This window comes from Dysidea avara, chromosome 11, assembly GCF_963678975.1.
Source record: "Dysidea avara chromosome 11, odDysAvar1.4, whole genome shotgun sequence".
NCBI lineage: Eukaryota > Metazoa > Porifera > Demospongiae > Dictyoceratida > Dysideidae > Dysidea > Dysidea avara.
The window spans coordinates 3141158-3169060 of NC_089282.1; the positions used below are offsets into that span (position 1 = coordinate 3141158).

Here is a 27903-nt window from a genome sequence, read left to right on the forward strand (position 1 = left end):
CCTGTACGGGCAATACCCAGCTGTGACGGAGGTCAGCCTAGACCACTAGCTAGACCCTATAATTATATTAAATTTGCGGCTACAGTGGCATACAAACTTATTCTGGCAGATATTAGAACCCTGACGGTAGGCCGTTAGTCTTTCTTCAATTCTTCTCCAACACCCCCTCAAGTGCTTATACCTCGGTTTTGATGGCTCAACCTCCAAAAAATATTTTGCAAATAGAAAATATTCAAGAGTGAAAATATTTACGTAATTTATTTTCATTGGTAGAAGCAACCACAAAATGTTCTTACTGTCGAATATTTCCTGATCTACGGTATATGTTAGTCTCGGATATGGCTGTATGCAATAGACATGAATATACATACCATTTCCACACTCACAAAGTCCGTTCACCCACTCTGGCAACTGAAAGTGAAGTTAACATAGCAGATAAATTGTTAAACTAGAGAACTTCATGATGGCTAGTGTGAAATTTCAGAAATACATGGCAAAGAGCCCACATTGGCTGATTGAAAGAGACATACTTCAGAAATACATGTGGGGTTGCAGCAAATATGTTAAATCTGTTTAAGTTTCATAATAAGCTTTTAAATAGCAAGAAACTGACATACTGTAATTTGCTTTATTTCACGATACAAGTTTTTGTGAAAACTATTTTCATATGATTTATGTAAATGACTGCTCTATTAGAGTATCTCGATCTTTTTCAAATTTTTTGTGTATGAAAATAATTATACAAAGAGCAAATTATGGTAATTATGATACATAAGTGTTGATATACTCTAATAGAACAGTCAATAAACCTATAATGGTTTAAACACACTGTATCACATTCACCATTGTAAAGTATCAAGTATCGATTGCTAAGGATTATTGATCACTATAGCTTGCTTAAAGTCACATCAACTTGATTACTTGTTTCACATGCCAGACAAGGTATGGGCCCGACTGACCCACCATTTTCATAGATTGAAAATGAGGTTAATACAGGTTACTAGAAACTCTATACAAGCCTAGTATTCTTCCAGGTAATATAACTCAAGTTACTTTACTTACAAATGTAATGCATTACATAGTAATATAGTTACTGTAATGAGTCTAATATTACGTAATGTTATTATTACAAGTAACAAAGTTACTAATCTCGTTAGTAATCCACTGAATAACACCTAGCCACAACAAAGTAACGAAGCCTACTGAATGAAGCTTATTCACCAGCTTCTTACTTATAACCAAGATTTGCCCATTGCCCAACAATGAAATCATGTCACGTGATAAGGTGGTAGTATCACACATGACAGCTTAAGGCTGTTGACACAAAGTAATATATTATTATAGTTACTTTATTTTTGGGTAATATGTAACTGCAACTAAATAGTTCTGTAGCAAGTAATATGTAACTAGTTACTTATAAAAAGTAACTGTCCCAACACTGTACATTACGGTACTCAATTTTTGATCATAAATACTAGTACTTAAAGCCATATCAACTTGATTGCTTGTTTCACATGCCTGACAAGGTATGGGCCTGACTGACCCAATATAGAAAATGAAACTAAAATATAGACTACTAGAAACTGTACAAGCCTAGTATTCTTCCAATACATTTAACTATTGTTTACCTGCAAATATCTCATTAAAATCTAGTTCAGGAGCATGTTATGGCTGCAAACGAGTTGCCTTTTTGTTGAGACCACATCCCTTACTTGCATTTTGTTAATTTTGTATTCCTTTAGTCCTGATTTCTGTTAATACTTATACGTATCAAGAAGTTTGCGGACATTTGCTGTACTTTTGTTGGCAAAAATGCCAGCTGGAACAGGCATGTCCAATACATTTCGATTGAAAAACCATTAAAAATTAAATCGTGTATTGCCTACCTCGAGTCTGTTTAGTAACTTTCCAAATTTGATATGTGCAGAGCAACTCTCTGCGAGTACAACGGAAACTTTGGTGCATCAAAATGGCCTAAACCAACCTGGTGTAGCAAAGTTCCTCATACATTTTGTATTGGGTGTTTCAGGGGCATGCAATAAAAGACGTAACAACTCGGGCGACACGTGATAGCTACCTCAGATTCCAAACCAGATTTGGAAAGAGCAGTGAATTGCAATTAAGATGGGCTATAGCAGAAGAAAATCAGAGGAAATTTAAGCCAAGGTTGGACATCACTTTTTCTATGGCAAATTGAATGGACGCTCTGAGCTATTTCAATGTCTTGACAACCATTAACCTTCTACAGTGACACAAAAGCATTGTGAATTAGTTCTGCAAGTTAGATTGTGAAATCTGTGAATAATGTCCGTGCCATGTAGCATACTTCTTCATATGTTTATATGCTGACCTACCAACTCTTTACTCTCAAGATTGTCACCCGTTAAACAACTAATCAAGTTAAAATGACCTAATACTCTCCTGAAACTCTGCCATGGATGATACAATTCAGTAAGTGGACACGCCCACCATGTTTCAGATCATTAATGTTTGATATAATTGCAAACAAGTTTTAGAATGTAAACATTAACAGTTTTAAGTTACATAACAATCACAGTAGTGACATCACATGTAGTTGTCATGGTATCATACCCTCACTCCATTATAATCTCCAACTTCAGTAACTTTATACACTGTAAACCTAAACAGTGAATAATGTAGTAAGAACATTTTTAGTGTGTACAACCTAAGCTTTATGAAGCCATATATGTTACCACAGATACCATACAACTGACCATACCATACATAAATTGGTACCATAGAAGATGTTATTGATTGATTAACAATCTCTAGTCTGTGTGGTATACTCTACAGTTTGGTGTGACTTAAGTTTGGTGAATCAGCATATGAAACAGGTTGGCAGAAAAAAAAGATTGGCGAATTTACGACCCAGCCATTATTGAAGAATATAAAATAGCTAAATTGGCAAATAAAGTTTCCTTGATTCACTAAATTCACTAAACTTCAGTCACACCAAACTTTCGTCATATATGGTATAAGCCAACAATAATTATTATCTTATAGTGCAATTGTAGTTTGGAGTGAAATCCACCGAATTCAACTTCATACAAATAAACCACTCGTAAAGTGTATCACACAATAATTTGAATTTTACTAATTCATTTATTGATTAACCAACTGATTATGGGATACAATACATCTCATTATTGGGATATAATTACTAAAGGTGTGCCATGATCATGTGATCTACATTTTGTGTAGGAGTTCCCTCCTTTGGTGCCGGCACTACAAAGTGGTTGTTATGAGCTCACATGGGAGAGGTGTGCAGACCTGCCCTCTCCCATGTATGGCATATCAGCAGTCCTACATGACAAGAAGGTATACATCATGGCTGGTAGTGCTCCAGATGATGATACATTATATCATGTCTACTGCTACAACATCACCACTGACCAGTGGGAACAGTTACCTCCCCCTGGTCACTACATGGGCATACTACAAATAATTGATGGGAAATTAACTGTTATTGTTGGAGTGGATAATGTTACTAAAAAGGCTACTAATAAAGTTACCTCCTATATTAATAATGGTTGGACTGACCACCTTCCCAACTTGTTAAGAGCCAGGTTTAAACCAGGAGTAGTGAGTCACTCAGAGTATGTCATTGTAGCAGGTGGAAAGAGAGACAAGGACACTATCAATAATGATATTGAGATACTGAACACTACACAACCATCCCACTGGATGATGTCTAGTGTTCTACTACCAGAGCCAATGTGGGGCATTTTCCCCACCATCAGTGACAACAAGATCATCATTGTGGGGTACAGTAGATCAACAAGGAGGACCAATAGAGTATACCAACTACCAGTGGATATCATCACATCATCCACCACTACCAGTAACCAGCCAGTTCAATGGATGAAGTTACCCAGGGCCCCTCACTATGATACTATAACAATACCAAACTCTCACCCACCAGTGATCATGGGTGGTGATGATCTCCAGTACCTCTGATGTTGCCATGTTGGATGAATCTACTAACAAGTGGAATTCAGTATCATCATTGTCCAGCCCCAGGCATTGTGTTGCTGTAGTCCCCATTGATTCTGATACCATCCTTGTCCTTGGAGGTTGTACTGGTGGAAGAGATGTTGCAGGAGCTAAGGCACATTCCATCACTACAGTGGAGAAGGGAAGAGCTACCCTCATACACACAAAGTAGCAGATATTCTTACAGAAGACACTCAGTGTAGTATCCAGTAAGACTATACACACACTTTGTATGTTACTGTAATATTATTTACTATTAATTATTTCTAATTGAGAATACACTCAGTATATGGGTTGATAGTGGACGTTATTGTAGAGTGGTTTGGGAAACTGGTTATTTTAAAAACTATGTATAACAAATGATACATGGTATATTCTAGGGTAACAGTACAGTGTATCCCCAATTATCTGAACAACATTATTTCCCAGTTCAACAAAATCATTCAGAAAAGTGAACTGGCAATGGATAAGCAGTTACTTTTACGTTTAGATAAGGTATTAACAGAGGTCCTGATAACTGTGGATACAACTGTACTATAAATTCCACAATAAAATACCTTCTTGTGTCTTGGTGATCTCTCTTGGATCATCTTTTCACCAGTGTGGCTACAGTGGCAAGTTATCCACCATTCTCCTTTCTTCTCCTGCAATGGACACTGTCACACTTGAAGTACTCACTCTATACACTCACTTTATGTAGTGATCTCCTCTTGACTGGATGAACTACTTGACAACTTCATAGCTTATGTGACAACTCCACACACCCACAACATTGCTAGTAATTATAGGAGCATTTATAATTTCAGTACAGTATTTAGTGAAATACAACAGTGAGGAGTAACACATCCAGGCTGAGATTCCAAACACGGCAACTTGCTAATTTTATAAACCATATACTAGTTTAAGCAAATGGACCACAACATTACAGTGAACCATCCCAGGAGTTACATAACATCTTGTTTTGATTTATACACTACTAACAAAGTACATACAAGACTAAGTAATGGAATAATTTCAGAGATCTCTACTATTTATTTTCATATTTAGTAGTCCTGTAGACTAATAAATGAATCTCTTTGTAGTTAGTATGAAATAATTATTCCATTCCACTATAGTCCATTTCACTATAGTGCATTCCACTATAGTCCATTCCACTATAATTCATTCCACTATAGTCCATTCCACTGTACTATACACACTCCCACAAATACACTATTAGGATACGGAGATATAGAGGAAATTTGTTCCATGTGCAGATATAGGGAAGCAAGGAGGTATGCACTGCCCTCTCTATGATCCTTAACTACTTTAGAAAGATCGAGATACTCTAAGAATATGTATATGTAATAGGACGGATGGCTGTGGTATTCGGGATTAATAGTGCGAGCATTGTAAACAGGAAGGAGTAAAATAGTGCGAGGCGAAGCCGAGCACTATTTCCTTCCTGTTTACAGTGCGAGAACTATTAATCCCGAATACCACAGCCATCCGTCCTATTGCAAATTAATCCGACAACCATAGCAACTGTTACTAGGCAACAGAAATTCAAAAAATAACCACTGCAAAAGACCAATCACACTTAGCAACCGTTGCCTGGCAACCGTTGCTATGGTCTCAAAATGACTTTTACCTTAGCAACTGTTACCTAGCAACCGTTGCTAAGCAACCATGTTGTGTCATGCCTTGGGGCATCTATCACTATGGTAACAATAGTTGTCAAATCGGACATTTACTTCTAATATAAACACACCACACTATTTTAGCCAATCAAATTAGTATTATAGATTTTTGTCATGGGACCTTGACAAACAAGTGTAATACTAATTCTATTGGCTAATCGCTTGACATATTTCAATATAATACGTCAAGCTGCTATTGAGAGTATTATACAGTAACACATTCAGTTGTTGGATTATAAATGTGATACAACAGAAGATGTCCTTGGAACTTATCTGAGTAATTAAAAATTAATAGTGGGGACATACAGCTTGGTACACTGTGAAATTTTATATTATCTAATTTATTCAAAGAGGACGGGATAGCTACAAAAAGCTAAGCCTGCACAATGGTGCTTCCCAAAAACTTACATATCTACAGTGGCGATTCTAGGGGGGGCCAAGTAGGGAACAGCATGACTATTGTTGTATGGCTATATGATTTCCCTCTGCTATAGCTCAGCTCTTTTCAAATCTGGTCCAGAATCTCAAGTTTCCATCGTGTGCCACGGGTTATTACGCCTCTTATTACGTTCCCCATAATGCCTAATACAAAATGTATGGTTACACCAGGTTAGTTTAGGCCATTTTGACATGCCAAAATTTCTGTGAATTAGACTTCTTCTGGTATCATTGTACTTGTAGAGTTGCCTTACATGTATCACACCCAGAAAGTTATTAAACAGACACGACGTAGGTAGTACACAATAATTAAATTTCAATGAAAATGTATTGGACATGCCTGTTCCAGTTGGCATTTTTGCCATGAACAAAAAATATAGGAAATGTCTGCAAACTTCTTGTTATGAAAAATAACCCTTAACAGCATGACAATTGTACCTTGGTCAGTCACTATTTACCAGGCCACCAGGAAATTTTGGAGAAACTGCAAAACGTATTCCCTTGAAAATTGCACTTAGACACTCATCAACTAGCACGCCAACTTTTGTAGGATTTCTTCAAGGACTGTGTATTTGGCAAGGTATTAACTCTATATCTGAATCACATGACGTTTTGGCCAGAAGTAACTATTTTCGGACCAAACCAAAATGAAAAATTTAAGCATGTAGCTATAGGGTAGTCACTTAAGGTCTAGTCTACCAAGTATCAGCTTATAAATCAACACTATGCCTCAGAATCAGAGGAGGTAGAGGAGGTTCAGAATCAGAGGAGGTAGGACATGATGTATGTGACATATGCATACTGTACATTTTGCCATAGGGTTTAGTTCTAGTAAACCGTGAAGATCAGCGTGGTATTTATTGTCTGATATAGTAATCCAATAGTGAAGAAATCGTTTCATCTACTAAGCCCCACTAAGCTCCAACAATATCATGGTAAACTTTGCAATAGAGCATTATTTAGAATAAATTCTGATCTTAGTTTCAGGTACCTGTGTTTTTGTTTGCTACAATTATTCTTAGTTGTTAGTAGTAAAAGCAATCGACTTCAGTGTCTACAATGATGCAAGTAGCTTATACATTAAGTTTTTTTATTTGGTAATATCATTGGAATTCAATTAAATTATGCAAAATTGTACGTGTTATGGCATTGAAGAAAGAAGAAACAAGTCTAAGATAACTACAATGTATAAGATAATTAATGGCAATCTAAGTATACCCACAAATGATCTAATACCTAATCACCGTCCATCAAGGGAAGGATATTATACACAGCTTGACACTATGATTGATTCTTATAAATTTTCCTTTTTCCCTTCTACAATCAGACTCTGGAACACACTCCCCCCTTTGTAATTCACTCCCCTACCTTAGATGAGTTTTGTACTAACCTGAACATTCATTATGATCACACCTGTGCATAACAATCTTTTTGATTTCTGCATGGTAACAAATATAATATAATAATAATATCATGTCCCACCCCCTCCTGGTTCAGAATATAGTTAAATTGCAAGATTTAAGTGAATAAAATTGAAATCTTCTAATAAAGCAGTCAGGATTATATCAACTACTCTAATAGAACAGTCAATTACAGCTGCAGTGGAAATTCCATTCAAAATACTTCCATATTGTATCATTCTTCATCTGACAATATTCCAATTAAAAATTTACTGAAATGTGATTTGCTTGTGACTTTGTAGCAAGTGTTTTGACTCTCGGTGTATTGGTAGTAGCCCAGCTATAGATCGTCATAACACATACCAAACACTCAAAATGATTTTTGATGTTTATGGTGTCAAACAGCTGAAATCATCTCATAAAATTCATCGGAACTTGTAGTTAAATGCATCAATGAATGACCGAAATTTGATTGGCCTACATGTGTTCATACATTTAATAATATCTGAGACATAGTGTTGATTTATAAGCTGATACTTGGTGGACTAGACCTTGAGTGACTACCCTAGCTAATGCACAATTGCATTTAAATCTTTGCATTTCCTGTGCTTTGCGAGGTGTGGTCTGAAAATATGTACTTTTAGCCAAAATGTCATGCAATTCGGACATAGACTGAATGCCTCACCAAACACACAGTTCTTGAATAAATTCTACAAAACTTGGTACTTGGTGTGCTGGTTGGTGAGTGTCTAAGCTAACAATGATGTAAACTTCAAGGGAATACATTTTTATGGTTCTTGCGTACGAGCATCCGAAAATTCCTGGTGGCTGAACATCGGTGGCTTACTCTACCACTGCATTCTTCAGTGAGACATGATATTGGAAGTGTTATCCCACTAGCGATCCGTGAAGCCTATAAATGTAGGAGCAAGGGCGTAGGAGACGGTGCGACAAGTGAGGCAAGAGCCTCACCACATTTTGATCCAATTTTTAGAAATATCCGGAAATCGTATTGCTAGTGTTTCGGAGCATAGCATACGTATACTTTTGATTTATGCTAGAATATATACGCATCGGTAAGAACTGGTAGGATTCAAAACTCAAGGACTGTTAGGCGATATAAGTAACCGTTTGAGACAAGAAAGCCTTAACCTTTACAGTCATGCACGAGGGTCACGCAAATGGTTTTCGATTAACATGTAGCGTGATTACCAGGGAGGGATTCCCCAACTCAGCCAGGTGTGAGGCCGCCTCGTGTACAAGGATGTCATTGTCGAAACTGGCTGTTAAATGGTCGACTCCAATGACTGGAGAAGAACCTCACCACCCAGCGATTTCTTTTACCTTTACAGCGCGAGTTCGGACAGAAGACGGTAACTAGTAGCATATATAGATTATATATTCCTATGCTAGTAGAAGGGAAATATGCCCAGAAATGGTCCAAAATGCACTATCAGATTAGCTAAATTCAAAAATTTCCTGGGGGGCATGCCCCCAGACCCCCTAGAATGGCAACTCTTATAGTACATAATTTACCTAATTTAAGCTATACGATTGCACGGGGTCTTCAGAGACTTGGATTTGCCTTACCACTTTAAAAAATTCTCCTACACCCCTGAGGAGAGTCTGGCATTGTTGGGAGCAGACAGTGCCGAGGTTGTGAGTAGAGTTGTGCATCAGTACAAAACAAATGACAGGTCATAATAACACTGCACACTTACGGCTCACTTGTCAGGACGCGCTGTAACATCAAGTGATGATGTTGCTATATAATAACGGAGATTCTGCTTGAAGTCGGTGCCCGAACGAAATTTTTAGAATACAAGTTAGTTGTCTACTGAAAACCACGCCGCAAGAAAGAAATGAAACTCGACTCGTATATTAGACTTCATGGTAGTAGTTGATTGGAGCCAGCACATGCTGAATGTCGCGTGAGATTGTAGAAACAGTACAAGTTTACCTGACGATCGATAGTGTAGTGCCCCGGTCTAGCTAGTGGCAAGGGACAACCGCATTTCTGTTGAAGTGCAGATCAGCAAATGATAGTGAAGTAAGTTGCTACTGTAAATTTTTAGTGGAAACAACTGATGCAAAGAAAGCTGCACCCTGGGCTGCACCAAATACTGACACAAATACAGAGAACAATTGAGTGGAAGAAAGTTTATATTTAACATAGACTTTTGTACTGAGAATGGTGAAATAGTGGACATAGCTGCCTTAGACAGTAGCAATATGAAGGTGGAAGGTATCGCTTGTTATGGTTGTAACTTGTTGGTGTTGATGCGGAGAGACAAGTGGCTCTCACTCCAGGCATAGATCCTTTATACTCCAGGTAATAACATTATTGATGATCAGAACAGCTTAGAGAACACTGCTGTTGGTACGGACTCCTTTTGTTATGGGACGTCGTATTGCTAGTAACTCTATTCTCCATAGAATGGACTCCCAGGTCTGTGTGTGTGTGTGCGTGTGTGTGTGTGTGTGTGTGTGTGTGTGTGTGTGTGTGTGTGTGTGTGTGTGTGTGTGTGTGTGTGTGTGTGTGTGTGTGTGTGTGTGTGTGTGTGTGTGTGTGTGTGTGTGTGTGTGTGTGTGTGTGTGTGTGTGTGTGTGTGTGTGTGGGTGCAGTGTTTGTGTGTTGTGTGTGTTGTACTCGTTTTTTTTGCTAAAGTTCTGTCACAATACTTCGATTGTTTAGTAGGCTGCACTGATATATCTTTGTTCCATCTTCTTTATCAGGAGAGGCTTGCAGAGCCCACACAAGAGCTCATCTTGTGGTGGAGACACTCCTGATCGACAGATGAACCCAACTATGCCACCTCTGTCCCCAATAACAGCAACTACTGACGACAGTCTTGAGGACTCCATAGTAAGTATATTATGTATCTGTAACTTTGTGTATATATTTATGTATTTACCTACATGTCAAAGTGTTTGTACTTACTGGGTATATAACTTCTGTGTGTGTTCAGATACCATCTTGGGTAGAACGGGAATTTAGGTTGGCTCAAAATGTGTTCAGTAACTTACCAACAGTGGACTCCACTTTGTCTCCCAGTAACCATGCTCTTCGGAATGAGAAAATCAGCTTGATGTCCATCACACAAGATGATGTTCCTCCAGCAGCAATACAGAGGGTTAGCTCTTTTGATCACATCAAAGAAGGGGACCAAATTGTTGAGGGACCACCTGTACATAAACACTTGGAAAGAGTTAGTTCAGCTGGTGATTTTGGGGCAGATGCAGCACCCTCAAAATCTGCTAACTCAGGTTTTCCTAAACTTAACAGAAACCTTCTTCAGTCAAATGACTTTAAATTGGTTCAACTAATGAATTGGGTAGAGAATTCCACAAATTGATAGCAGAGGGTAGGAAAGAATTTAAATATGTATCAGTTCTAGCAAAAGGAGTGATGAAACGCTGGTTGTGTCCACGGGTAGGTGTTGAGAGGGGTATAAGTGTAAATGAAATGTCAACAAGACCATGTAATATTTTGTAAAACGTTATCAATTTAAAAAAAACAAAAAAACAAAAAAAAAACTTCAGTGTTTGAGTAGTGGCCACTTAAGATGTTTGAGCATGGTAGCTACACTACTGTGATAGGAAAAGTCATTTTTAACAAAGTGAGCAGCACTACGCTGAACCTTTTCTATTTGGTGTTTCTGATATTGAAGGTGTGGGGACCACACTGTAGCAGCATACTCTAGTATGGGTCTCACTAAGGATGTGTAACAATTGGATTTCACTGTTGTTGGACACCGGAAGAGATTACGTTGTAAAAAAGTTTTTGCTTTGATGGCTTTGTTACAGATGACATTGACATGTCCTTCCAAGTTAGGTGTTCGTCTATCACTACTCCCAGGTATTTAGCTGATTTATTTTGCTGTATTTGTTGACTATGGATTTAATTTGATAACAATGTTTATGTATGTTTTTTTCTTGTTATAGCTAGATGGATACATTTAGATGGGTTGAACTTCATTTGCCAAGTATTTTCCCAAGGTGTGTGTGTAGTGTGTATAGCTTTCTATGAGATTCCCAGGAGGTCAGGAGGATTTGCTGACTCACACTTAGTACCCAAATGGGTAGTTATCAGCTTTTACAAGACTTGCTTTCTGTATGTAGCTTGTTTAGTGCAGTATGTAAAACTTATCCAATAATTTACAATATATCTATCACACACAGGATGATCATCAAGTTAACTCTGTATTAGAGTCATTAACAAGAAGCCACCAAAGTCAGTTGCCAGTAGCAACACAACTGGTACCCCAGTAGTGGTAAGTAATGAATAATGATATGGGCATGTGATAACCATGCAGGCATATGGCCACAAACTACACCTCATCACATAACAGGTTATAATGTCTTTCTGTAGGACAATGACAGGAGTAGTAGTGGTGGTGGTGGCGGTCAGAAGGAACATAGTAATAGTCCTCGTATGAACAGATCTAAAGCTGTATCCAAATTGAGAACAAAAACCACAACGTGAGTTTGCAAAGTCTAAAGAGTTGGCATGTGTGTGAATACTTGCAAGTAAATATATAGTTTTGTATGTGTGTGTGTAGTGTGTGTTTGTGTAGTAATTCTCAGTCATGTTGTTACAGGCTTGATGAAATGAAATCAGAGCAGGCAAAGTTACAGAGCCAGTTAAAAGAGTTTGAGAAGAAACAAGCTGACTATGAGGAGGTGAGACTAGACCACCACAGTAGTGTATCACCAGTGTTGGGCAAGTTACTTTTTAAAAGTAACTAGTTACATATTACATATTACTTGCAACAGAACTATTTAGTTACAGTTACATATTACCCATAAAATAAAGTAAGTGTAACAATATTACATATTATATTACTTTGTGTCCACTGCCTTAAGCTGTCACGTGTGAAACTACCACCTTATCACGTGACATGATTGCATTGTTGGACAATGTGCAAATCTTGGTTATAAGTAAGAAGCTGGTGAATAAGCTTCATTCAGTAGGCTTCATTACTTTGTTGTGGCTTGGCATTACTCAGTGGATTACTAACGAGATTAGTAACTTTGTTACTTGTAGTAATAATATTACGTAATATTAGATTCGTTACAGTAACTATATTACTTAGGTAATGTGTTACATTGTAACTTGAGTTATATTACCTTCTTTTATAGCGTATTTCGTTATATTACTTAGTTACCACAAAAGTAATGATATTACGTAATGCGTTACATAAGTAACGCATTACTCCCAACACTGTGTATCACATGATCTTGTTGTCATGGTGCAGGAACTAAAGAAAGCTAAACAGGAAACTGAACAAGCTCAACAAAACATGAGACATGAGCTAAGACAACTAGAAGATAACAAAAAGAAAGTAAGGAAGTTGTTTGTAATATTTGAGCACTTTGTCTCCTTTTTATGTAACTAAACATGTTACTTATTATAATGTACATTATTGTGTGTGTCCAAAAACTGTCTACTATAGTCTGGTTCCTTATGGATAGCAAAAAATTCCCTCCTCGAAATTTTGGATGGTGGTAATCTGCAAAAAATCTTCCCCTCAAAAAATCCTATTAGAATAAGTATACCGTATAGCTGGTAATTTTCGAAAGGTTTTTATTTTCGGATATTTCGAAGAGGCCCTTCTCTTCGAAAATAAATTCCCACGTCCGGTTGTTTTTCAAAAATAAATTCCCTCAAGTGAAAGCAACCGTCCAACTTTCGGCGATTCGTTCGTGTATTCTTCGAGTTTTAGCTCAGTATTGCTGATGATAATGGGTTTCTTTATCACAGTGCTACAGGCGTGCGGAGCTAGAGAAGAAGAGAAAATATGAGGAGAGAATCCGGGAAGTTGAGCATGGGTCATTTTCGCCATTGATTTTTTCATGTACTGGAGGTATGGGACCTTTGGCCACCGTTGTTTACAAACGAATTGCCACACTACTCGCTGAGAAGCATGGACAATCATATAGCAAAACATTGTACTGGTTACGATGTAGGCTGGGATTTTCATTGCTCCGTTCAGCTGTTCAATGTTTAAGAGGTTCAAGGTCCTCTTACCACCGCTGTGGATCGAGCGAGACAGCTGTCATTGACCTTGCTTATGCAGAAGGCAGGCTGGACTCAGCTTCACCTGACTAACTTTATATTTGTTTCATGTGCTTGTAAATGTGCGTCCTTTATTTTATGCACAGAGTTATGTTGTTGTTGTTTTATTTTTGATGATAATGGGTAAACTGTATCATTACTGTACCAATAACCAGAAAACAGGTTCCAGAATGGGAATTGATGCCGTCTGCTATAGAATCTATGGTATATGATCGAGCGTGTTCGTGCCAGTGAATTCACTCCACCCGAGACTCCCTCAGTCTTCTCTCCAGTGCACAGGAATGGGGATTACTCCATCAGCAAAGCAAACATTCACGCATCTTCATAATTTGTGACACGGATTTCCGTTTATTTGAAATCCATCCGGACTTCAAAATATGCACTCTTCGAAATTAAGATTTTGCTTCTTGTGCGAAAATTTCTGTTTCGAAAATAACCCGCTAGCTATACGGTATGTGACCGTCTCAGCAAAAACCCGACATGTTCGCACAATTAAAAAAATTTTTTTTTATTCACTCAGCATTATTGGCAGTGTCCAAGGAATAGATCATCAGTTTCAGCCTTCTGTGGTGTGTAGTTTTGAAATTATATCACTAGACAGTAGGAAGAGTAAGATAATCGATTTGTACATTGACTATACTGAAAATAAACTACAGGTGCTTACATTCGCAGTCATAACTTCCGTTTGGATTAGTCTACAACTTTGCAATTTGGCTTAAAATGTTCACCATTGATCAGCACATCAGCCAAGATATAGTGTTAGCCCTGTAGACACTTGCGCATATGGATATGAAGGCAGTTTGGTAGAAGAAATGATAACGATCTTGTTATGTTTACCGTATCGTAAACAAACGCACGTGACACACATACCGTTGAAGGTACAGAAACGAAACAAAGATTTTCAAACTCTCCATGAGCAGGCGAATAAGATGGTATATAGTTTTAATCAATTTAAATCTACCTTCTTTGAATACTGGCCCGATAAAAACTTGCGTATTTTTCTTTGTAGCATGCGTAATTTTATGAAATATTTTTAAATTTCGTTTTTCTCAATATGCATGCTTGTGTGAACAAGTCGGGTTTTTGCTGAGACGGTCACATATATCAACCTCCCTACATCAACCCCACAGTGTCTACTTACCAGTGACAAGAACGGAACATGAGTTGTGGTAACGATTGAACATGAAGTAGTCTCGTATCAACTCATTGATCAGCAGGTGCTCTACAAAATACACTTGCTTAAAAGGTGATTCGCTGTACTTCAATTTTTGCTAAAATGGTGCTTGACGGGTCTGCAATGAAAAATCAACCAACTGAAACTCACTTAACAAAGTCCAAGGTTGGTTTCCTAACTCCCAGACACCTTTTTGGACCATATTAATTGGAGATTTACAGTGTTTAGGTGCCAACGCAAACTGATGCCCTCGCTCATGCTATGATTTAGAAACTCACAGCATCTGTTTTACCAAGAATACGCATCTGTCTTCGATAGTATAGTGACCACCGTGTAAAGCACCATTCATGGAAACATTGAATTGCTCTAAACAACATCGCTGATGCTGCTGCCCATTTTTATTTAAAAACCTGAAAAATTAAAATGTGCGCTGCAGAAACAGCAAGGGGAATCACCGTATTATTACCCTATGGTTTGATGTAGACTTGGGTAGGATTGATCACCCAGAGTTGGAGGAGAAACTATAGAGGTAGATTTTTTCATTGCCAACCCTATATATGGTACTCTAATAGAACAGTAATGTAATATACATTGAAAGCCATGTCAGCTTCCTGTATATGTGGATGACCAACCATGTGAAACCACGATACATGCATTTCAGAATTACCCAGATTTATTGAGTAGAATATAATGTTTCATTTAATCTAACGTTATCTAATGTAATTAATGACAATAATGTAAGACCAGACTAATATAATCAATGGTGCTATTCCCAAGGGTGGATTTAGGGGCTATTTAAGGGTACTGAAGCAGTCCCCACTCCCACCCCTTAAAAACTTTTACTATGCTATCTAGGTATGGGCACAGGGAAATGTGTTTCCAAGAGTTCAACCAAGATATACTACCTGTGGTGGGGGTTAGCGAGGGGGTTATTCGCCTATGCCCGACTACCACGAATACGGGCTGAGGGTGGGGAAAGGTCGGGGATGGTGAGGGAATTGATTGCTAAATTTCCCCTGACATAGTGGGGATTTGTCTTCACTAAAGTAATTCACTCAGGCAACAAAAGTGTGTGCTTTCAGTTTAGGAAGGAGTGGCTCAGGTGTTAGCTACTACATTCATATCCCACTCGAACTAACTCATCGCTAGACCAACACCACACGACTGTACAATTCCCCTCCTAGCCCTTGGTTTGCAAGTTGAGACTTGGTCGGGGTTTGCATCTCCAGTACTTTCCCAGTAGGTGGGAATTGTAATTTTCAGTGATGCAAATCCCCACCTTCCCTAACCTCAGCCCATATCAGTGGTAGTGGGGCTTACACTGATAGGTGCATTAGTGTAATAGAAAATTCCTCTTGTGTATAATTCTGACTTCTGCAACAACTTTCTTGCAGGTTGGCAGATACAGGAGGGTTGCAATGATTTCATCCCTTTGAAAACAAGGCGCATGCCCAAGATCAGTTTACAGAGCTGGTGCAGGTGGGTGAAACTGCCTACTGTACAGCAGCCAAGTGCGCAATTTTCAATGTTTGCAACCCAATTTTGACTAATTAACTTGTTTTTTTTTGCATGTTTATTTTGTATACATCATTGCCATGACTACTTTGACTTTGGTATTTGTGGTCACATGTGACTGAGGAATCATACGTGTTATTTAACACTTCATTCCATTTGATGGTTTCAAAACAAAAAAAAAGCTAATGACCTAGTTAATCACTTGATGCCATCCTAACATCACCCCTATCAGGGTCAGAAGGCGGGCTCTGATTATATGCAACAAGCACCTCTAAAAATAATTATCGTTTTAATGGTTTAAAGCTAATTCTAAAGGCTTCACTTGCGTTTTCTAAAAGCTTTTAATGTAATGGTAAGATTTAACAGTGAAACATTGCTGCATGGAGAGTGATTATCATCAACTATCACTAACTACGTAGCTTAGTAGCTACTACTGAGGTAGCTAGCTGCTAGACTGAAACTACTGACAATTTCCATGTTCTAGAGTGAACACTTGTTTTGAAAGTCTGGATGTGTCCCTGGTAACTATTCTGAAACATTCTCCAAAACTTATTTCTTAACCTGAAACCCCTCTGTGAATTTCTAGATCCGTCACTGAAGTCCCTACATTAGCAACTGTGTAATTGTGACCGAATTTGAGAAAACTGTTGATCTATGCACAATTATACTTTTGTAATAAAACACATTGGGTAAATGCAAATTTTCCAGAAAAAAAAATTGCAAGTTTTTATCGCTTCACTGGTGGGTAGTGAATTAACACTCCGATGGATAAATCCTGGGCATCATTGTGTTTGCCTGTTCATAGGAGTTCAAAAAACCTTGTCAGGTTTCTAAGTTACAGATGTTTGTTTACGTTGCAGTGATGAAAGATTTTACCAATGATCTTTGTTGTGTGAATTCATCTTCCTTCTTGAACACAGAAGCACACCTTGGGCAAAAACTCTACCTTGGTGGATTCACAAATTCACAGCAAACACAATGAGCCAAGATTCATTGTCCTGTGCCATTGTATCAGTACGTTATGTTCGTAAGCTCCTGTAGATTATTTTCTCAGTGACTACTGTACACATCAATTATTTGCTCGTCCCACACTGCTGATTTTATGAAGCTAAAACTTAGCCAGTCCATTTCTCTGTCTCTATGGACAACAAAGAACCATAAAATGAATTTTGAAAAATGTGCAGATATTGACGGTTTTCTAAAATTAGGTCACAATTTGTAGCCACAGTCAAAGCGAAGCTAGCAAGCAAGGACAGCAGTCAAGCTACTTTACCCAAGATGTGAAATGTAACAAAAATAAATAGAATGAAGTGAGGCCATTATGTTTGTATTGCTTGTTTCCCATCCCTAGGTGAAAAACACAGTTGGTCATTATTGATTGTCATACAGTACTGTAGTACTGGTCATGAAGGTTTTCTTGCCCAAAATTTTCACAAAGAAGCTGCATGTGTAGTCAATTACCTTTGTTTCATTACTTTTTGTTTCTATGTTCCCTAATCGGATTTATAATTCATAATTATTTCTTGTACAGTCATACATGACTACTCTATTAGAGTATCTTGAGGGCTATGTATCTTGTGAAACAAAACTGGAGGGGCTCCAGACCCCCTAGCTGTGTTTATTTGTTCAGCTATCAGTCCCTCAGTGTCTCCCTCTATCACAGAATAATATAGTGTATTCTTATGATCAGCAATCAAATGATTAAATTTAATATTAGTACAGCTATCTTAAACTTGATGTTGGAATTACCCAATAAAGTAGTGATGGTCTAATAACAAGAGTACCACTATTATTAACTCCTGCTAATAGTCAACACAACAGTTTGACTTTCAGTCAACTAACTAGTATTATTAATCTTTGTCAATGTTGACCGTTGTCACAGATCAAATTACAGTTAGACATCTCCTTGCTAGTCATTTAGCCTGTAATTATGCTAACTTTAAAGAAGTTGAAGATATGGTGGTTAAGGATATTTTATTTTTAGAGTCTGGCCAGCCCAGAGAACCACTAGATCGTGAGTTCTTGTGTCGAGAGCTGAAGATGAATCCAGACCACACCACCAAGTCATTGTGAGTAATGGTAGCATACACCTGTATGTAATATAGTTTAGTGTTGTATAATAGGACTATTTTTTGGGGGGGGAGGTTGGTAGTGATTTTCGTGGATTGGCTGCTATCTGTGCCCCCTCAAAGTTTGCAGCTGTAGTAAATGACATTGTTAAAGTATCATTTATCCATTTATCCTGAAAAGTGAAAATTTCTCCCCTTGAAATTTTGGTTGGTGGTGATCAACAAAGTATTCCTAGAAAATATCCACTATACAGTATTGACTGTGTTGTAAGCTTTGTATACAAGTGGTTGTCTTGCGTAAAATCTGCTCTGATATGAAGGTATGCCAGAACTAAGTGGTCCCTTGTGTTAGGCTCTGTGCCACCTAGTCTGGCAGCACCTGCCAAAGTGGCATGTGTTGCCAGACTGTGTGCAAGTTTCAATGGGCAAAACTTTCGCGTTAGAGGGCAGACAAGCTTATTCACGGTTAAACTTTTGTGGTAGACAAAAGGTGCTTGCTCAAAACATTTAGCTGTGCATGTAAGCAATGCACATTTGTCCACATTCCTGATAAGTGGGTGTGGCTCACAACAATTATGATGCATACATACACCTGATGATCAATTAAGCTTCATGCTTGCCTTCATACTACTGGGTGTGGCTCCATGTATGACTAGCTACAGACAGTGATACACAATTCCAATAAGTGGGTGTGGCTCATGAAAGAAGCTGGGCTGCAGCAGGACTTTCCATGTTGCTAATTAAGCAAATTAATTTTATTTCACATATCAGTCAATCTGATCAGATAAGCTAGTAGCAGGCTGCATTCGCTGGGAAACTTTCGCAGCTTTTGACAGAACCGTAAAATCCATTTTGCCCATTGAAACTTTCTCCCTATACAGTACACTGGGCCCTATATACCTTGGGACCAACCAATTTTCAAGTTCCCACATTAACAGGATCTGTTTGTATGTCATACCTGTGATGTGTGACCATCCTTCACTATCAGTACACACTGTTGTATTACATATCATGTACAGTTAGTTGATGGTTGTCCTCCTCCCTATTCCAGACCACTACTCTACACAATGCTGGCCTACTTCATGACAAACACCAGTACTACAAGTCATCAAGTGATGAGGTCACAACCACAACAAAGTGAGTGTAATTTTATGAGACATTGAGATGGGAGGTGTACACTGATATCTTACACAGTGAAATATCACTGTCTTGTTTATGAGACCACCTCATTGTAGTGACCATGTCAAGTAGGTACCAAACATAGCTAAGGTGTACTTCATAGCTAAGGTGTATGCAGCCAATTGTCTCAAACTTCATTGCTACTGTTGACACCAATAATTTTTGTGGTGCTATTACTAAGGAACTTGTTTTGGCATTCACTAAGTTATTGAAGATTTTTTGTAAACGTAGAGTGAAACTGTCGACTACTGGACCTGTAACCAAAACAAGTCGTACCCATAATGAGGATTATTCATAGTGATGCAAATCCCTATTATATACTTCCATGACATCATATTGCAGAAGACCATAGTTGCCCTATTATTGATATTCGTCTACAATGACATCACCTATAGGCTGTGTATTCATGTGCGTAGCTGTGTTCTAGTCATAGGCCTGATAATTTGATGGTGTAGTTACATAGCACCCCTGTCTTTAATCCTGCAGTAGAGACCACCATCGAAACCTGGTTCAGAATAACTTTATAGACAGCATGTTATGGCATGGCTCCATGCCTATAGACAAGACAATACCACACATTCCTGATAAGTGGGTGTGGCTCATAAAAGAAGATGGCTTACTGCAAAACTGAGTAAACTATGACTCATCAGAGGAGGGTGGAAGCGGTTTAAGCACTGTTAAAATGAATTATGCTAAATACTCGTTTTCTGTTATTAACTAAATTGTGTGGATGGTGTAACAAAGTGTGGCATCATTGTCTTGTTGAAGAATATACATACCTGGTTAGTGCAAGTGTACTACATGCGAAAGTATTTCATCAGTTTTGCCCTGAAAACTAAATGATTTTACAAAACAAAGTACACCATTGTGATGCTTACGCAAAGTACAATCTAAATATCTAATGATCCCCAGTGATCCCTAGTTTTGTATTACGACTATTGAAGCTCACGTGAAATTCTAAACAGAGGTATGCAATTAACGTAATACTTTTGAGCAGTGCTTCCACCCTCCTCTAATGACTCATATAATAACTGTGTGTTTATATATTGATTTGACAATAGTAATAATTGATTAGTGGGTGTGGTTCTGCTTTAGCCTGCAGATAAATATGAAAATGGATTATGCCTACTAAAAAAAAAAAAATAGGTGTGGGTCCAGACAGTAACACATACAGTGTAAGTCTATGATACGTTAATACAGTTCTACAATAAATAAGTTCACATGTGATCTGACCCATATATTCTATAAAGTGACCGGATAACCCAAACAAAACCCAGCTACAATGCTGTTGGAGACCAGGGAATTTCCCCACATTAGTTTTGCAAATCTTGCATATGATAAATTTAACCATTGATACTTATTGTCCTAGAGATCTCCTGGAGGTTTATCCTAATAATAGACAGTCTTGTAAATAAGTTACTCAACATCCGGTAGACTCCACAGAGGATTGGGAGAACTGTTGGACAGACTAGTTGTGTATTTGCTTGTAAATATAGTCAATTGAATTATAAGTGTATGGAATGGCATTAGGCATGTGTGTGTGTAAGAGTGCATATTACACTTATTTCATCTCCTTGTACAGGTATGACCAGTGACTCTAGTAGTGTAGAAGATGATGAAACAACTGAAGAGCAGTCCCACACAACAAACAATTACACTACACACATCACTGACAATATCACTATTATACAGCCTGTATGTGATGATCAACAGTGATTATAGGAACTAATGTACAACTATTATTGTACCAATGACTTTGTCATCAAGACGGTGTCTCGGGTCTTAAGTATGATGGATTTGAAAAGGGTAGGAGCAATCTGTAAATCTTAGCCAAACAATGAGACCATCAACATAGTAAGTTTACCAGCTTCTTTACCAATATCCACACAGGCTATATATTTGATTCTTTGTCAAGGCTACATGTCATGATTGCCTGGAGCCTTGAGAGTAAGTTCATTTACAGCCCCATGTGTTCCTTTTTAGCTTATAGTACCATAGATCGTATATTCTTGGGTACGAAGAATATACGATCTATGATAGTACTATGTACCCGTAGTATAACTATTGCTACTATTTTCCCTTTGATATAAACTCAGAATCAAAGATAAGTCAACTATTTAACCTATTTTTATAGTGAATATATCCGGAGTTATACTAATTTATGCGAATAACTTTACCGAGCCACACCCTTTCTTTGTACCTTTTGTGAAATGGCCACAGCACCAGATGATCTCAGCGAAAAGTTTAAGAAGCTTACTATCGAAGGAATCGAGTCTCTGGACCAACAGTTAGGCGCCGGAGCATATGGGAGAGTGTACAAAGTGAAACATGGTGAAGTTGAGTGCGCCGCCAAGGAGATTCACCCAATTCTCGCTCAAACACGCACTTGGCAGGTTCAAAAGTTTGAACAAGAGTGCATCCGCTGTAGCGAGCTTGTTCACCCCAACATCGTACGGTTCATGGGTCTCTATTATTCCAGTCCAGAATCACTTCCGGCGATAATTATGGAATTGATGGATGAGAGCCTAGCAGATTACGTCGAGAAGCCGAATATCAGCCTGAAGAGGAAGATCTCTATATTACACGATGTAGCTGAAGGACTGACCTACCTTCACACTCGTACTCCTCCAGTAATTCATCGCGACTTGTCCCCCGGTAACATCCTGTTGAAGTATGCTTCAGTGGAGCAATTTCCGCCACTTGCAAAGATTGGAGATTTGGGCGTGGCTAAAGGAGTGGACGTCAACAGCATGACCACAATGAGACATCTCACTCGAGTTCCAGGGACGCTTCATTTTATGCCCCCTGAGGCAATGGCAGACAACTACGAGTATGGATTGTCCTTGGATGTCTTCTCCTATGGAGGGATAATGCTTCACACTGTCAATCAAAAGTGGCCCACACCAAAACCACCTACTGAGTTTGATCCAGTGACACGTCAGATCAAGGGGCTGAATGAAGTTGAACGTCGCAAGGAGTACCTTGACAAGCTGACGGGAGAGGCTGAAGTATTGAGACCACTGGTTGAGGCTTGCTTGGATAATGATCCAGCTATGCGTCCCCCAATCACACACTTGTCTGAAAAGATCAAACCACTGAAGGTTTGTGTGTGTGTTGTGTGGTTAATGTGTGACGTTAAATTGTTCCATATAATACCTCTCAGCAATAGTTATAGAGTTTAGTACTATATGGCCACTCCAATTGATAATAACTATGTTTCTTATCTGCCCAGCTGCAGATGCGACAAATGCAATTGCAAAATTGACGAATTCAATTGCAAACGAGACGAATTCTACTGCAAAGTTGGTGAACTCTACTGCAAATGGGACAAGCAAAAGTTGATGAATTCAATTGCAAAAACTTGTAATATGTGACTGGATCTTGGAAAACCTACCTTTTGGGCACAAGCAAACATTTTGGGAAAACTGCATTGAAAATTTCAACAATTTTTTCAATATTAATGTTTTTTTTGCACATTTGGATAAAGCAACTATTAAACCTTCTTGCTGTGAAGTTTCGCACTCATAGCTTCTTTTTCTTAGGAGATGTGGATGATTATATCAGACTATGTAGTAATTTCACATGCGTGGGACAATTAACTTACAAATTGGGTGATTTGTTCAGGTGCTGGAATGGCTAAAACTTAGTCTTAGACAATAATACATGGGATTTAATTGCAGAAATGTACCAAGAATACTTCATTAAACTATCAGAAATGTCTTTTAAAGTATTCTAGATGGTAAAAACGGAATTGCTGGTAAACAAAGTGATTTGTCACCCTTAATCACTCACAGAACTCAATATACTACCATAAAAGTTAGTTTGTAATGTACAGGAGAGAAAATTGGCCATATCTCAGTAATGCTTAAAGATATTAAGCTGAAATTTTGACACAAGATAGATGAGTACCCAGTACCTTATTTAAGCTATAAAACAGAAAATTGACCAATGTGCCAAAAGGGTAGGTTTTCCAAGATCAGGTCACATATAGCTCGAGTATGAATTACCATAAATCGTGAAATTTTCGTTCGATGTAATTTAGTTAAAAATAAATTCGATGTGTTATAGGGGAATTTGTGAATTGGGCATATTTACGGATTTTTCATGCGTCACGAAAATGGACCATGACTGGACGTATAAAACTTGGCAGTCAATAGACAAAATGTGAAAAAGCAGCTCTGTCAGGTACTCTTATATATTAAAGAAGGTTTAGGATTGGTTGCTAATGTTTTTAAAAGCTTTCTAGCAACATATTTAGTGAGAAAATTTGATAAGAGGGTGGTTTTGCTCGTACCCATGCCTGATGCAGACATTGGCATAACAGCCTCACTGTTAAAGCTTCGGAACTCAAACTCCCGACACAACATTGGTGTGAACTGGGTAACAAGAAGACATGTTCAATTACAAAATCGGGCTGCTTGTTCAGCAGAAACCTCGATTTCAATTTTGCCATTGGAAATGTACGGTGATATTGAAGTCGAGATTTCTACTGAACACATACTGCGATTTTGTAACTGAACACGTCTTGTTGTTAAGCAGCTCACAGCAATGTTGTGTCAGGGGTTTGAGCTCCGAAGCTTTAACAGCAAGGCTGTTATGCCAATGTCCGTATCAGGCATGGGTACAAGCAAAACCATCCTCTTAGTGAAGTTTCTCTCTAAATCTCGCTAGAAAGCTTTGAAAAACATTAGCAACCAATTCTAAACCTTCGTTAATACACAAGAGTACCTCATAGGGCTGCTTTTTTACGTTTTGTCCAGTTGCCTCATAAATTTATACATCCAGTTTTATTTGTTCCGTATACTTCGAGTATGCGCAAATCAAAAATTCCCCCTCCCACACCATACCATACCCATACACACCCACTACTTAATTCATTACTGTGTTGTGCCACCACAGAAGGTTGGCTATTAATAATGGTTGACCACTAGCATACGTACATACAAATCCTTTACAACAACTAACTAATACTTAATCAGATCTTGCATTACAGAAAAAAAAAACTGCATAAGTAATGAAGTGGGGGCTAGCAAAATAAAAATAAGCCCAACAAAAAAATTCTGAGCACCCAGCCCAAGGAAACTCAAGGAAAAAACCTGCCGGCCTTTTTTTTTTTTTTTTGACCATACAGGAAATAACCCAAAAAGCTCCACTCCAGTGCATGTATATGTTAAAGTCAAAAGTTCTCCGTCTGTCTGCTCCGGTTATCTGATGTGAGTTAAGGAATTTCACAGGGGAGGGTGGGTGGGTCCAACCACCCTCCCCTGGGAGGGTTAGGAACACCAATCCATAGTTGATTCTCGGAGGTCTGAAGCAAGGTCCACTCTGGCAACTGAACTTGAAGTGAAGTTAACATAGCAGATAAATTGTTAAACTAGAGAACTTCATGATGGCTAGTATGAAATTTCAGAAATACATGGCAAAGAGCCCACATTGGCTGATTGAAAGAGACATACTTCAGAAATACATGTGGGGTTGCAGCAAATATGTTAAATATCTTTAAGAGTCATAATAATAAGCTTTAAAATAGCAAGAAACGACGTACTGTAATTTGCTTTATTTTTGTGCAAAATGTTTCATGATACAAATTTTTGTTATTTTCATATGATTTATGTGAATGATTACTCCATTAGAGTATCGCGATCTTGTTCAAAATTTTTGCATAAGAATTTTTCTGTAATTTTTGCATAAAATAATCATACAAAGAGCAAATTATGGTAAGTATGATCCATAAGTGTTGATATACTCTAATAGAACAGTCAGTAAAAGATCGAGATACTCTAATAGAGCAATCGATTACTCTAATAAAGCAGTCACAATGTTCATGAGGCAGTGTAGCTTACCTATGAAGCTATAAATAGGATTTTATTTTACATAACAGACGTGATATATTTGGTAAAGGATAACTAGCTATTATTGTTGTGACCTTTTTTTTTTTTTTGGTCTTCAACTGTTTTTCAGCAAGGTGCCCCCCTCTTTCCAAAGTCTGGATCCGCCCCTGATGGGCCCAGCTGACCCACTATTTTTATAGATTGAAATATGGAAAATGAAGCTAAAATATATTATACAGGTTACTGGAAACTCTGTACAATCCTAGTATTCTTCCAATACATTTAACTATTGTTTACCTACAAACATCTCATCAAAATCTAGCTCAGAAGCATGTTATGGCTGTAAACGAGTTGCTGTTTTGTGTAGACCACATTTCATACTCCTTTAGTTCTGATTTCTGTTAATATTTTTATTTATATGCTGACCTACCAACCCTTTACTCTCAAGATTTTCACCCGTGAAACAACTAATCAAGTTAAAATGACCTAATACTCTCCTGAAACTCTGCCATGGATGATATAATTCAGTAAGTGGACACGCCCACCATGTTTCACATAACAAGTTTTAGAATGCAAATATCAACAGTTTTAAGTTACATAACAATCAGTAAGTGACATCAGTCATCACATGTAGTTGTCATGGTGTCATACCCTCACTCCATTATAATCTCCATCTTCAGTAACTTTATACACTGTAAACCTAAACAGTGAATAATGTAGTAAGAACATTTTTAGTGTGTACAACCTAAATAATAAGAAGCCATATATGTTATCACAGATACCATACAAGTGACCATACCATACATAAATTCGTACCATACAAGATGTTATCGATTGATTGACAATCTCTAGTCTGTGTGGTATACTCTACAGTTTGGTGTGACTTAAGTTTGGTGAATCAGCATATGAAACAGGTTGGCAGAAAAAAGTTTGGCATTTACAACCCAGCCATTATTGAAGAATATGCAATAGCTAAATTGGCAAATAAAGTTTCCTTGATTCACCAAATTCACTAAAACTTCAGTCACACCAAACTTTCGTCATAATATATAGTATAAGCCAACAATAAATATTATCTTATAGTGCAATTGTAGTTTGGAGTGAAATCCACAGAATTCAACTTCATAGAAATAAACCACTCATAAAGTGTATCACACAATAATTTGAATTTTACTACAAATTCATTTATTGATTAACCAACTGATTATGGGATACAATACATCTCATTATTGGGATATAATTACTAAAGACGTGCCATGATCATGTGATCTACATTTTGTGTAGGAGTTCCCTCCTTTGGTGCCGGCACTACAAAGTGGTTGTTATGAGCTCACATGGGAGAGGTGTGCAGACCTGCCCTCTCCCATGTATGACATATCAGCAGTCCTACATGACAAGAAGGTATACATCATGGCTGGTAGTGCTCCAGATAATGATACATATGATCATGTCTACTGCTACAACATCACCACTGACCAGTGGGAACAGTTACCTCCTCCTGGTCACTACATGGGCATACTACAAATAATTGATGGGAAATTAACTGTTATTGGTGGATGGGATAATGTCACTAATAAGATTACTAACAAAGTTACCACCTACATTAACAATAATTGGACTGACCACTTCCCCAATTTGTTAAGAGCCAGGAGTAAACCAGGAGTAGTGAGTCACTCAGAGTATGTCATTGTAGCAGGTGGATACAGAGACAAGGACACTATCAATGATGATATTGAGATACTGAATACTACACAACCATCTCACTGGATGATGTCTAGTGTTCTACTACCAAAGCCAATGTGGGCCATTTTCCCCACCATCAGTGACAACAATATCATCATTGTGGGGTACAGTAGATCAACAAGCAGCTACACTACAGTATACCAACTACCAGTGGATATCATCACATCATCCACCACTACCAGTAACCAGCCAGTTCAATGGATGGAGTTACCCAGTGCCCCTCACTATTGCACTATAACAATACCAAACTCTCACCCACCAGTGATCATGGGTGGTCAAGATCTCCATCATCTTCCTACCTCTGATGTTGCCACGTTGGATGAATCTACTAATAAGTGGAATACAGTATCATCATTGTCCAACCCCAGGGATAGTGTTGCTGTAGTCCCCATTGATTCTGACATCATCCTTGTCCTTGGAGGTTCTACTGGTGGAAGAGGTCTTGCAGGAGCTCTGGCACATTCCATCACTACAGTGGAGAAGGGAAGAGCTACCCTCACACACACAAAGTAGCAGATATTCTTACAGAAGACACTCAGTGTAGTATCCAGTAAGACTATACACACACTTTGTATGTTACTGTAATATTATTTACTATTAATTATTTCTAATTGAGAATACATTCAGTATATGGGTTTATAGTGGACGTTATTGTAGAGTAGTTTGGGAAACTGGTTATTTTAAAAACTATGTATAACAAATGATACATGGTATATTCTAGGGTAACAGTACAGTGGATCCCCAATTATCTGAACAACATTATTTCCCAGTTCAACAAAATC

The 27903-nt window shown here is 38.0% G+C and overlaps 4 protein-coding genes and 1 long non-coding RNA gene across 24 annotated transcripts in view; 3 read left to right on the top strand and 2 right to left on the bottom strand.

Annotated features, from left to right (window-relative positions):
* Positions 1–4300, top strand: part of LOC136237932 (uncharacterized) — a 22744-nt gene extending 18444 nt beyond the window's left edge. For all 7 annotated transcript variants that reach the window (XM_066028212.1, XM_066028209.1, XM_066028208.1 and 4 more), the window contains one exon: positions 3223–4300. In XM_066028212.1, coding sequence (XP_065884284.1) covers positions 3223–3978 — 756 coding nt within the window. In that variant the 3' untranslated portion in view covers positions 3979–4300. The remainder of the gene's footprint in view (positions 1–3222) is intronic.
* Positions 2467–9452, bottom strand: LOC136237941 (uncharacterized). Its single transcript, XR_010692660.1, has 5 exons — positions 9260–9452; positions 4706–4789; positions 4572–4658; positions 3941–4142; positions 2467–2641 (listed from the first exon to the last, which is right to left on the bottom strand). It is a non-coding gene; the product is annotated as an uncharacterized lncRNA (long non-coding RNA).
* Positions 9293–21319, top strand: LOC136237936 (reticulocyte-binding protein homolog 2a-like). 8 transcript variants are annotated; one of them, XM_066028229.1, is made up of 11 exons: positions 9293–9980; positions 10268–10397; positions 11477–11530; positions 11714–11805; positions 11904–12013; positions 12133–12214; positions 12811–12876; positions 16179–16263; positions 18284–18368; positions 19420–19505; positions 21130–21316. In XM_066028229.1, exons 5-8 carry the CDS (start codon positions 11967–11969, stop codon positions 16218–16220), a joined length of 237 nt encoding a protein of 78 aa, XP_065884301.1. In that variant the 5' UTR covers positions 9293–9980; positions 10268–10397; positions 11477–11530; positions 11714–11805; positions 11904–11966; the 3' UTR covers positions 16221–16263; positions 18284–18368; positions 19420–19505; positions 21130–21316. The 8 variants fall into 8 exon arrangements, 7 of the variants coding, with proteins under 7 accessions (XP_065884301.1, XP_065884296.1, XP_065884295.1 ...); XM_066028224.1 differs by having other exon boundaries at positions 9312–9980; positions 11884–12013; positions 12790–12876; positions 21130–21312; XM_066028223.1 differs by having other exon boundaries at positions 9314–9980; positions 12790–12876; positions 21130–21310.
* A 403-nt stretch (positions 21320–21722) lies between these two features.
* LOC136237929 (uncharacterized) lies at positions 21723–27743 on the top strand. Its single transcript, XM_066028205.1, has 2 exons — positions 21723–22648; positions 26663–27743. Exons 1-2 carry the CDS (start codon positions 21758–21760, stop codon positions 27632–27634), a joined length of 1863 nt encoding a protein of 620 aa, XP_065884277.1. The 5' UTR covers positions 21723–21757; the 3' UTR covers positions 27635–27743.
* The window catches only part of LOC136237935 (uncharacterized), a 49195-nt gene continuing 46607 nt past the window's right edge, over positions 25316–27903 (bottom strand). For 2 of the 7 annotated variants that reach the window (XR_010692647.1, XR_010692646.1), the window contains one exon: positions 26480–27590. The gene's annotated coding sequence lies outside the window, so the exon portion shown is untranslated. Of the gene's footprint in view, positions 26079–26479; positions 27591–27903 lie in introns of those variants that run through there. The other 5 variants (XR_010692651.1, XR_010692652.1, XR_010692650.1 and 2 more) reach the window with 5 other exon arrangements.